The 12,597-nt window shown below is 37.2% G+C and overlaps 1 protein-coding gene across 1 annotated transcript in view; it reads left to right on the top strand.

Annotated features, from left to right (window-relative positions):
* LOC111142610 (phosphodiesterase 11A) overlaps positions 1 to 12,597 on the top strand; it is a 392,040-nt gene that overhangs the window by 41,896 nt on the left and 337,547 nt on the right. Inside the window, exon 2 of the mRNA XM_022495917.1 lies at positions 6,546 to 6,704. Within this exon, the coding sequence (XP_022351625.1) occupies positions 6,546 to 6,704 (159 nt within the window). The remainder of the gene's footprint in view (positions 1 to 6,545; positions 6,705 to 12,597) is intronic.

Genomic DNA, 12,597 nt, shown 5'->3' with positions numbered 1-12,597 from the left:
ACCTGTCCTAGATCATTTCTTGTTCTTTTGTCCTAAGGGAGATGAGTAAAAATTGGACATTATTCTCCATGTGATATTTCATTATAGACCTAGAGGCATTTGTTAGTTTCCTATTCAAGTTGCTATTTTCAGCAATAAATAGGCCAGTGTTTCTACCTTATTGGTCCTGTTTTCTCCTTACTTGGCCATCTTTGCTATTGAGTGGGATGAACTTCTGAAGACCTCAGGTTAAAAGTTATTGATCTCTTAGCTAAACTATCTCTACTTTCCATTCTAAGTACTTTTCCTGAAATTTAAAAAGAAAAAAATATATATATTATTTATCTCTCAAACTACTTTGGGGGAAATACCACTGTATGGATGACCTATACTCAACTAAACCTCAAAATGTATACAAGGGAACTCCTATTCCCACCTTCGAGTCTGTCCTTTCCTGTGTTTTTCACTCAGTTAATCACTCTGCCACTTACCCAGGTACCTGTACCTAACATATGGAGTCATTTTTTACTCCTTTGCAACCTTTCATCAAATTAATCAGCAAGTCCTACTGACTCTATCACCTAAATATCTTTCAACTCAGTCCATTCCCATCACCCCCACCATCATTAATCACCATCACAGTCCAGATTTGGTTTGTCTCTCACCTAGATCTGTCGCTTCCAATCCATTCTTCACATGTAAGCCAGAGTGGTATTTCTAAAATGAAGAATCAGTTTTATCACTCCCATCCACTTTCTTAAAACCCTCCAGTGCCCTCCTCTTCCTGTGATAAATTAATAATTCTAAACCAGGTCACTAGGCACCCCTTCATGAGTCTCCAGCCAGTTTTTCCTGTCCCATCTCAGACTCTTCATTTGAGAGCTATCTTCAACTTCTTCCAATTCCTCAAACTTAACAGTTTTCTACTGCTTTGCATTTTGGGTATTATTTTCTCTTTCTGAGACATTGATTCTTTGCGTGTCAGCTTAAACATTTCACTTTCTTTGGAGGATTTTTTCTGACCTTACACTAAATGTGGCTTCCAGCTACATCTTCCAAAATGTCCTATGTTTCCCTTACTACCACACTCATTTGTGGTCATGGGTTGGCAAGTGAAATCTATATTTTTTGCTGTCTTCTGTTTTTAAACTTTCCTTCCTTATATCACATCAGAGTAATATGTTTCTTTAACTAATTATTTCCCTAGTTTACTTCTTCTCCTACAATTAATTTATACCTCAGTTTTGTGCTCAACTTTCTTCATTTTTTTAAAATTAGAAAATTAGTCTAGAGATTAATATACATTAATAAAGTGTACAATTATATCAGCTCTTCTCACCTCCCATTAGATGGCTTCTATCAGGTTTTTGAGTTAATTTGTAAGAATTATCCCATAAATAGTGTAATGAAGACTTGGACAAAGCATATTTTAAGATGAATTAATTTTTTTTAAACACTAAAACCTAATGAGATAAATCTTTCAGCACAGCTTTTAAATTGGAAGATTAACACCACGTATGTCAACCTAATTATATTTTTGCCCTGTGTTAGAAGTTTATCAGATGGATACAGAGAGTTGGAGAGGTGGTAGGAGGGTTATGAATATTTTTGTGCCCCCAGTCATGCTGAAGCATCTCCATGTCTATTGTTCTCATGGGACTTTGGATAGTTTGACAATGAATACCCCACAGTCTTTGTGGCTAGTCTACACAGAGTTGGACTTGGGTGGATGAGGCCCTTCTCCAGAGACACAAATTATCACAAAGGTAAGAACACATGGGCCATGTCTACTCCAGAGTGGGTTTTTAAGTCCAGTCTAACACAGTCCATCCCATCTGATATGCAACCACTAGAATATGTGGTGCTCTCCTCAGTTCTTCCCATCTCAGGCCACTCCCTATCAGTGAATCTTATTGATCTCACTAGTAATTAATCTTCTTATGATTCAGGACAGTTGTTCTCATATGAGAATCACCTATAAACATTTAAAAAATGCCAATGCTTAATTTCATTGATTCAGTTTAGAATGGAGCCCAGGCTCTGGTCTTTTGAAAATCTTCTCAGGTAATTCTCACACGCAGCTTGTGATTGAGGTCACAAGATGCACATCACTTTGCTTAATAAACTGATTCATCAACTTCCTTAAGTTTCTATATGTAGACTTTCACCTTAATCTGCATCTCCTCCATTCCAGTAAATGGCACTTTCATCCATAGTTTCTCAATTTTTTTTGTTTAAATTTTTTATTTAAATTGTAGTTAGTTGACATATAGTGTATAGTGTATAGGAGTATTCTACTCCTGAATATTAGTCTCAGGAGCAGAATTTAGTGATTCGTCACTTGCATATAACACCCAGTGCTCATCACAAGTGCCTTCATTATTACCCATCACTCATTTAGCCCACCCTCCACCCATCCCTCCAGCAACCCTCAGGTTGTTCTCTATAGTTAAGGGTCTGTTTTATGGTTTGCCTCTCCCTTTTTTCCCCATGTTAATTTGTTTCATTTCTTAAATTCTTAAATTTCTTAAATTTCATTTCTTACATGAGTCACATAGTTTCTCAAATTAAAATGAGAGATATACTCTTCTTTTTCTAGCCCTCCCAACCTCAACTAACCCATCAGGAAGTACTGTAGATGCAACTTCCAACCTATCTGTCTTACCTTCATCGCCTTTCTCTTAATTCAGACCGTCCTCTTGCCTTGCCTGGACCACTGAAGTCTCCTAATTGGTTTCTCATATTCCAAGCCTGTATTATCTTCCACAAAGTTCTTAATTTTTAAAACATGGTTTTAAACTTTTTATTATAAAATATTGAAGCATTTAGATGGAAATAGGCCCTCTAGGTTTATAAAATCTTCACATTGTATTATATTTGCTTCACAATTGTTTTTTTTTCTAAAGAAAGAAAATTGTTGGTAGAGTTAAAGCCTCCTCTGTACCCCTCTCTGACACTATTCCCCCTTCCTCCCCAGAGGTAACCACTTAAATAAATGCAGAGTTTATTATTCTCATGTATGCTTTATACTTTTGGTACATATTTGAACCCATACGTAACGTTTAGGATTGTTTTTAAATATTAATGGTATTATATAGATGGTATCAGATTACAGGTTGTTTATTTTACTTAACATGTTTTTGATATTTGTTCATGTTAATATAAGTAGCTTTAGTTTACTCATTAAAATTGTTGCATAGTATGTTATCAGAACAAGAGATCATAATTTGTTTATTTTTCTATTGACCAAAATTGAAATAAATGGTTTTTCACTTTTTCTTTTCATAATTGATGTTGCAGTCAACATTTGTGTATTTCTTTTCTGTACATGTGCAAAAGTATTCTAAATATACACTAAGGAATGAAATGTGGAGCCTTAGGTCCTTTCCAACTTTTCTATATTTTGCATAATTGCAGTACAATCTTAAAAAAAATTCCTATGACTAAAAAAAAACTACTGTGGAGTACCTATGATATGCCAGTAGGAAGCCGGAAATGAGATAAAATATCTGCTGTCTTAGATCTTATATACTAACGGAGGGAGAACAAGTAAACTAATAAGTGATTTCAGGGAATGCTAATTGCTGGATAATGAGTCATATCATCCTCTGCTTCAAGATTTTCAATGATGTTCCACTGTACTTAGGGTTAATGTTATAACTCCTTTCCAAACCTGTAAGGCTTGCTACCATCTGGCCCCTGCCTCCCTCCTTTCTCCCTTTGACTCCCTGTGCTTTTGCCACACTGACATTGGAATTTGGGGAACTTACTAAGTTTTTTCCTTCTTCGGGACCTTCATGTGTATTGTTCTAACTTCCTGGAAACTTCTTCTCAACTTTCTTTGGCTAATCCCTACTCATGATGCAAGCTATAGCTTACTTATCCTGTTTTCAGATAGACCATAGACATAGGTACCTCCTATTAAGTCTCTCTCATGACACCCTTCTCTTTTCCTAGTATCACTTACTACAACACACGATTATACATTTCTATGTCATCTGCCTCAACTACTAGATTGCAGGTTCTGTGAAGGCAGGGATGATGCCTCTCTTGCTTCCTGCTGTATCTCCTAGCTCACAGATTGGCGCATAATTGTTCCTCGGTGAATTTTTAAAAAATTAATACAAATTAGTGCTCTTCTGAAAATTTGGTTGCAGGCTCATTTTGAGCAGGAGATTTGGTTAATCTGGGTTTTGATTTCCCTCTCTCCTTCAGGGCTCTTCCCTCCCTAACTAAGGTTAGGGTAGCTTGGATGAGTCCCCAGACCAAAACCAGGTCTTAGTATGGAGTTAAGGGCTCCTGTCCTTGTGATACTGAAGATAAAAAAGATGATATAATAGAGAGATAACTCATCAGAAGGCCAACAGTGTTTGGTTTTGAGGCTGTCACCCTGTCCACAGTCAGCCTCCCTCGACTCTTAGATGAAATTCATAGCTCTAGATGGTAGTAGACAATGGGCCTTTGTTGCTTTTTAAGTATCTTTTCAGAAAGAATATTGAAGTCCTTGGGAGAAGCTTCACTCCACTCAGTCCCTCCCTTGAAGCAGTGAGCCAGAATCTAGTTTATCATCTTCCTTGGAACATTTTTAGTCCCTGTTAGCTTTTCTTTTCTTTTCTTTTTTAAGATTTGATTTATTTACTTGAATCAGAGTGAGAGAGAGCACAAGTTGGCAAGGAAGTAGACAGAGGGAGAGGGAGAAGCAGGGTCCCTGCTCGGCAAAGAGCCTCTGTTACCTTTTTCAAGAGCCAGTCTTTTCTCTCTCTCTCTCTCTCTCTCTCCTTTCTTCCTCCCTCCTTTCTTTCTATTTCTTACCATTTGAAAGTATTATGACATTTCACACCAAAATACTATAACATGTATATCCTAAAAAATAACATTCTCCTACTTAATTACAATACCACTATCACACCTATGAAAGTTTATGTTGATAGAACAATACTACTGAATATAATGTCCTTGGTCAACTTACTCTATTTGTCACCCCTCCACACCCAGAAATTCCACAATAATTTTCAATGAAGGATCACACATTTTATTTAGATTTCAGGTCTCTTAAGTCTTCTCTAAACCAGCACAGCTCCCATGGCCTATTTTATTTTTATATTAAAAATTATTGTCTTTCACGATATTGATCTTTTTGAAAAGATTTTATTTATTCGTTTGAGAGAGAGAGAGGTAGAGAGAGCACAAGCAGGGGGAGAGGCAGAGGGAGAGGGAGAAACAGACTCCCCGCTGAGCTGGGAGCCCAGTGTGGGGCTGGATCCCAAGAGACTGGAGATTGTGACCTGAGCCGAAGGCAGATACTTAACCATCTGAGCCACTCAGGCATCCCCAATACTGATATTTTTGAAGAGTTCAAGTCAGACTTCTGATAGAATGACCAATAATCTGCATTTTTTCTTAGTTTTCTTTTCCTGAATGGTCAGATTCATGTTACACATTTGACAAGAACACTATGTTTTTGATGATGTCCTCATCACATTGCAGTCCATCAGGAGGCATATGATATTATTTTGGCTCATTAGTGGTAATGTTAAGTTTGATTATTTGTTTAACGTTGTGTCTACCCTGTGTCTTTACTATAAAGACATCATTTTCTCTTTGAATTTAAGAGGGAGTCATTGGAGTGGTACCCTGAGACTTTGTGAATATTCTGTTTAACAATATTTCCACATAACCACCATATAACCACATTTCACACAGTGGTATTAGCATCCATTTGTGATCCTTGCTTGTGTATATTATTATATTGGTAGTTGTGAAATAAATAATATATAATTTACCATTCCTTCTACATTTTTAAAGCTGACATTCTATAAAGAAGCCTTTTCTCTCCTCCCTCTTATGACACTGTTTTTTTGTTTTTGTTTTTATTTTTTTAATAGTATCATTGTGAGCTCATAGGTTCTTTTCTCATAGGACATTTTGACCAGAAGTAAAGTGGTGTTTTTCTGCATATTTTTTCATAGTACTTAATATGAATTTATGGTCTTTTTCTTTTATGATACTTCATAATCAGTTGTCTATGTAAAATAACAGATTTGAATAAATAGCATAGAGTGGAGTTCCACTAAAAACACTTGCCCCTGGGGGGCACCTGGGTGGCTCAGTTGGATAAGCAACCAACTCTTGATTTTGTCTCAGGTCATGATCTCAGAGTCCTGAGATCGAGACCCGTGTTGTGCTCTGTGATGGTCCCCATGATGCGCATGGAGCCTACTTAAGATTTTCTCTCTCTCCCTCTGCCCCTCCCCCTGCTTTCAAGTGTGTGTGCCCTCTCCTCAAAAAAAAAAAAAAAATCCAAAAAACAAACACTTGCCTCTTCTCTAACTTTGAGGGTTTAAAGTTTTTTTCATCATTGACCATGTTTAATAACTGTGGTAGTGATTTATTTTCATTTGTGTTCCTTTGGTGACTTCAACATGAAATCAAATCTGGTATTATTATTAAGAATTCTTTGGGTAAAATTCCTGGTGATAAAACATCATACACAGAAATACACTTCTCTCTCCTTCTGCCTGACAACAACACACATGCATTTAATTCACTCTCTGTCTTATTTTTAGGATCGAAGATTCAATGATGAAATTGACAAGCTAACTGGATACAAGACAAAGTCACTATTGTGCATGCCTATCCGAAGCAGTGACGGTGAGATTATTGGTGTGGCCCAAGCGATAAACAAGATTCCTGAAGGTGCTCCATTTACTGAAGATGATGAAAAAGTAAGTTTTCATGCCTTTTGTGACTTGTATGCTCCTTGATCATTGATTGCTATTCTCCCTGAAAAGGACAAGACTTGTGTGAGTCGTTGTTAGATTAACCTCTTCATAGATCAAAGAGCTTTTTCTCATGTTACACAAAACGTAATAGACATTTTGGATATTTCATAGAATGTGGTAAAATTGAAAATAATTACTTCATCTTTTTCTTAGTTTACTTTTCATTGCAAGCCTCAGTAGTATTCTTTCCGTGGTCTTTATCTTCCTTATAAGCAAGCTTTTTAATTGAGGATCACACCACCACCACACATGGCCCAAGGGAAGATAGGGAATTAGGAAGATGATTGTGTTTCAGAAACTCAACACTTGCTCTTGTTTTCATAACTACTATGAAGAATTGTTTTCTCAGTTCTTTATAAAAATCTCAATAAAATGAATGCTATTTAATCATTATTCTAAATTACTAATTAAAAAAACATTATTTTTTGTCCCCAAAGAACAGTTGACTTTAGTAGAAGTGATGTATTTTTGTTCTGAAATTTTAAGTTCTTTCACCACAGTTTATTCACCAGCTCATATTAAAAGAGAGACTCTTCAAAAAGCTGGAGTTCTTTCTGGCTTTGAAGCTCTTACCTTCATATTGCATAAAATCTGGTAGGATATTTATGAAATTTGTGTAAAAGCAAATCTCAAATTAGTTTAAGTTTGATGACTGCCATATACCTATTTGATTAAAAAAGACACTTTATAATGTACCTTCTGGATGTAAGCTTGCAATTTGCTAGTGCTAATTACTAATTCATTAAATGAATGCAAATGTTCTGGTACAAAAGGTTAGAGTAAAATATGATTATAAGGAGACAAGATTTTTAAGTGAAAAGAGTCCTTTACTGAGGTCATACCTGTAGTTAAATTTGAGTATCCCAAATTCCAGAAAAGGTTTATAAACCTTTGCAGTTTATGTCTTGAAAGAAAGACTTCTTTCAGGTAAGAGAAGATGCGTGGCATAGTGGCTGCATATAGGCACAGCAGCAACAGTCTACCCTGGTTGAAATTCCTTCTTTGCCATAGCCTGTGTGACCTTGAGCAAGTTGCTTAGCTGTTCTGTGCTCCAATTTCCTCCTATTGGAAGAGAGATGATAATAATAAGAAGTGTAGTAGTAAGCATCTCATGAGGCTATGGGGGAGGGCTTGATAGGACCTCAGACAATATCTCACCAATTCAGTGAAAAACTACAGTCTGAAGACACTTGTGTTGGGGCTGTAGGAAGCACAAAGATAAATCCCAAGTGTGTTATGTCATCCTAGCACTGAACAAGGCAGAAGGCAAGATCATCAATAAGACGACCTAGAACATGCTATGAATGCCTGGGAGAGGGAAAGTTTCTCACCTGAAGAACCTGAAGAGGCTTCTAGGAACAGGCAGCATTTGCTTTGATCTTTCAAGAAAGCCTAGGCTTCCATAAGACAGAGTCGGGTGAAGGTGAGGGTGTTTAGGGATGTATACAATGGACGCTGCCTCATTCACTCTGCAGATGCTTCCATGGAATGTACTGATAAAGCAAAAATGTTATTTTGCACCAAATGTGAGAGTCTTATAATAATGTGCCTTTTATAAGGATTCAGATAATAGGATTCGAGTTTTGTGTTTTTCCAAACACATAACCACCTGCCCACATTTCCCAGTTTAGTTGACGGATGGTAGTCCTGTCTTTACTCTGCCTCCTTCATTTGAAAGGATCCTGTTATATATTTAATGCTCATCTCTGATTGTGCTTATGTTAGATTTGTTTTCTGGACTTCTCTTAGTGGTTGTTTACTTATGGCCTAGGGCTTCATGGGCTCTGAATGATTTTCTGCACCTGGCTTTGTCTTGAACAGCATCAGTGTTTAGTTCTACTGAGAATGAGGGCTGGGACGGAGGTCCAGCCCCACTGTGGACAAATGGGCCTGGTTGGGTGGACACTTAATCTTGTGACTCTCTGTTTTTTCCCCATCAACTATACTATTCACCATTTATAGCATGAGAATTAAATATGATCATAAATTACAAATACTTTGTAAAATATAAGATACTAGGTAAATATAAACCATAAATTTTTATTTTTAAATTACCATTTTCCCAAGAGATTTAAATGTTCTTCTATATTTGTCACTTATCCTCAGGCAACTTATTTCTTAGATTCAACATTGTTTGAGTATCACATTTCCTCCATGTGTTATATTTTTCTCATTTGCAATTATCCCATGTGCCCACAGTAGCATTTTATTTTTCAGCCTCTACAATTCCCTCACCTGATTTAAAAAACCCTCCTCTAGTCTTACTTCTTGGATGAAGTCTTACCAGTTCAGGCAAGTTGATTATGTTCATGCAGGTAACACTAGATGGAGAGTATTTTACCTCAACTTCTATTTCTGGTTATTGTTCTTTCCTGCAAGGATTCTATATATTATAGACAAAACAGAAGTGGTGAAGAAGAAAAGCAGAAAACAAAATCTAGAAGTGATTAATAGGAAAGAACAAGATCTAGAAACTTCTTTCAAATAAGAGAAGATGTTGTGGCATAATGGCTGCATATAGGTCATAGCAACAGTCTAGCCTGGTTGAAAAGCCATCTCTGCCATAGCCTTTGTGACCTTGGGCAAGTTGCTTAGCTGTTCTGTGCTCCAGTTTCCTCCTCTTGGAAGAGAGATGATAGTAGTAATACTTATCTCATGAGCTATAGGGGGATTATATGAAAGAATACAGGGAGAAAACTTGGAAGAGCACCTAGCACATAGTAAGTCCTCATTAAAAATTAGCTCTCACTGATAGCACATTAATACATGCCAGATACAGTCTGGTCTCAGTTCAAAAACTAGCTCTATATAAGTGGTCTATACATTTTTATTAAGGACAGCCTATATACCAGTTCCACTATTGGAGTTACAACAAAGAAATGAGGCATATGCGTCTTTATAAATTTACATTTCTCTCGTGTGATTGTTAATGCACAGAGTATTTTACTTGGCACAAGGAAAAAAGAAAAGTCTCAGCATAAGACTATGCTTATGCTAATTTGTATTCTACTTTTTAGTTATTTCTTACATATATGTCCACATGTGAATGTAGTGTACATTTGCCATTATTAGAGATTATGAAGTTTTTTTTTTTTTCTTTTTCTGCATAACCTTGTTTGCTTAGTCACTGTCCTATTACTGGAAATTCGGGTTATTTTCAGTTTTTCACTAATTCAAAATAGCCCCTGAATGAACATCTTGAACAAATTACCTTTTTCTTTTGTGTTATTTCCTTGGGGTATATTCCAAAGACTGAAATTACTGAGTCAAAGGGCAAGAAAAGTTTTATAGCTCTCATTCCAAGATACAGATAGCTTTCGGGAATACTAAACCTATTTATAATAGTAGTAGCTTGCCTATACCTCTTTTTTGCAGAGCCCTCCCAACTTTGTTCAGTCCCCATTTTAAAACTCAAATTAGTTTTCCTCAGTCTGCCAGCCAGCTTCAGACAACCTCCTCCCACACTCACCAGTATTAACTTAAGCAACATAACTTTCAGTATGGCCTGCAAGTAAGGGAACAAGGAAGAGAACTGGAAGGCCCAAACTCAGTGCTAGGTAGGGGACTCCAAATCAGATAGTTTCCAAATCAGATTCAAGTCTTTGCCCTGCTGCTTATTAGCTGAGTGACCTTGACCAAGTTGCTCAATTTTTCTTAGCCTCGGAACCTCCATAATAGCATTGTGGTGAGGGATAAAATAGATGGAGATGTAAAATGCTTAAGGTAGCACTTATCAGTAAATGAACTTCATGAAATGTTGTCATCTATTTCAAAGTAAGACTAAAATAATTTGAACCTTATTTGTGATTTTACTTTATACATGTAACAGCTATGCCACTGTTTGTATGGATAGTGGGAAATTTATTGCACATTTAGCGTAATATGATTTGTAGATCCTGATATCTTAAAATGTCAGCTTCTGGAGAGTATCAGCTGTGTTGTGTTTGGTATAATTCCAAACATTTTACAATATGAGAATCAGTAAATTATTTGCCCAGGATAAACCGAAAATTAAATGTAGTATATTCATTTCTGGGTTATTTATGTATCTAACACAATTGTGCATAAGATCATACTGTGTTTCTTGAAAATTCAATGCCTATATTTCAGTGGCTGTGCTGTATCACATAAAGTTGATGGAAAAGCCTGGAAAGGTCATCAGGATAATTCCCACCAACCCTGCCTTCATCCAATGCAGGAATCTTCACTTGACAGAGAGTCATCCAGACCCTACCTAAAAATTTCACTTTTAATTACTTTAAAATCATCATACTCTAAAATTCTAGCACAATAGCAGGAATTTTATCAGCAGTGGTTAGAGTTTTGAGTGAAATAATAGTCTACCATAGGCACATATTAATAATTTAAATTACATACTGACAAATTACTAGTTCTGTAAGTCACATTGGAAGTGCACACAAAGGCAGATCATACAAAGGAGATGATTGGAATTCCCTGGTTCACTTCGTGGGTTTCTAGCAAATGTCCCTGTTCTTCAGTGATATGTGTAAGCTAGCTGATTTAGGTGGTATGATTATGCTGCTTGCATCCAAGTAATTTATCACTTTGGTATTCTTGGTGAGTGAAGAGAGGCATTATTTTGCAGAATAAAATGAGACCTGGATGGGAGCAAACACTGATGATCTATCAAGGTGTAAGGGCAGACCAGATGAAACCTGGTCTATGGAAGTGAACATGGGCCCTCACCTGCCTTTCCCAGGTTACCCATACCTGGTCCCCAAAGGAGCCATTTCTTATTGCAGTGCTGCATAAAGACTATGTCTATTGCGTTCGTTTTCCAACAGCTGACATATAAGCAGTTGTAGCTTGAAGTTCTTTAGCTAATCTCTACAGGGTTTCTTTAGTGTGTGGTCACCACTCCCCAGCTCCTAATTCAGAATGTTCAGCTACCCTGCTGCTCTCCTTCATGCCAGCACCATCAGACACCCTGCCGAGGTGGGATGCAGCCAGCCAAGCTTGGCTTCCCGGGACTGGCCACATTCCAGGAATTCGTTATGGAAGATGCTGCCTTGCCAGTTGGTGTTGAGGATGGTGCACGGATGATGCTAATGAGACTTGCAGAAGCTGGAGTTTTGTTATTTACAGCAGGCCTGAGACTTCTAGCCGAGAACTGGGAAGGATTTGATAAGCTCTTGGCTTTACACTTTTAAGCTGTTCCTGATTGTGCAAAGCTAATGTTTAAGATCCTGGTGAGATGTCAAATGTGCAAAAGGTATTACAATTCATTTTGGTGAGGAAGAGGGAAATTGAATATGTCTTGCTGATACGAGTGACAAATTGGGGGTCCCAGAAGACTGAATGCAGCTCACAGATGTGTGACTTGCATGGAATTTGACTGGCATAGGATTGATTTTTTTTTTTTTAAGTCTTTAGGTATGGCTGCAAGCTTTAGTTCTGCTATAATAGCCAATCCCCAAACAACTAGTCAGTTTAATAAAATCAGCTTAATGGAAGCAAGACAGACAGGTTTTTTTTCTGTCATCTTTTGAAGAGTTAGTTTCTATACAAAGGTACTTTTCAACAAGTACTTCTCAAATAGTTATTATTTTGAAAAATATCTTGTATGCATGGCTAATAGTATTGCAATTCCTCCAGGTAAGTTCATGTGCTTTCTATTAATGCTCTATTGTCTTTTGGATACTCAAATGCTAAATGAGCTGTGAATTAACTAATCGTAAGAAGTGGCTTTTTTGGGGCACCTGGGTGGCTCAGTGGGTTAAGCCTCTGCCTTCGGCTCAGGTCATGATCCCAGGGTCCTGGGATCGAGCCCCGCATCGGGCTCTCTGCTCAGCAGGGAGCCTGCTTCCCTCTCGCT

Source organism: Enhydra lutris, unplaced genomic scaffold (genome assembly GCF_002288905.1).
Source record: "Enhydra lutris kenyoni isolate GAN:26980312 unplaced genomic scaffold, ASM228890v2 scaffoldscaffold1, whole genome shotgun sequence".
In the NCBI taxonomy this organism is placed as follows: domain Eukaryota; kingdom Metazoa; phylum Chordata; class Mammalia; order Carnivora; family Mustelidae; genus Enhydra; species Enhydra lutris.
This window is presented reverse-complemented; position numbering and strand designations above follow the sequence as displayed.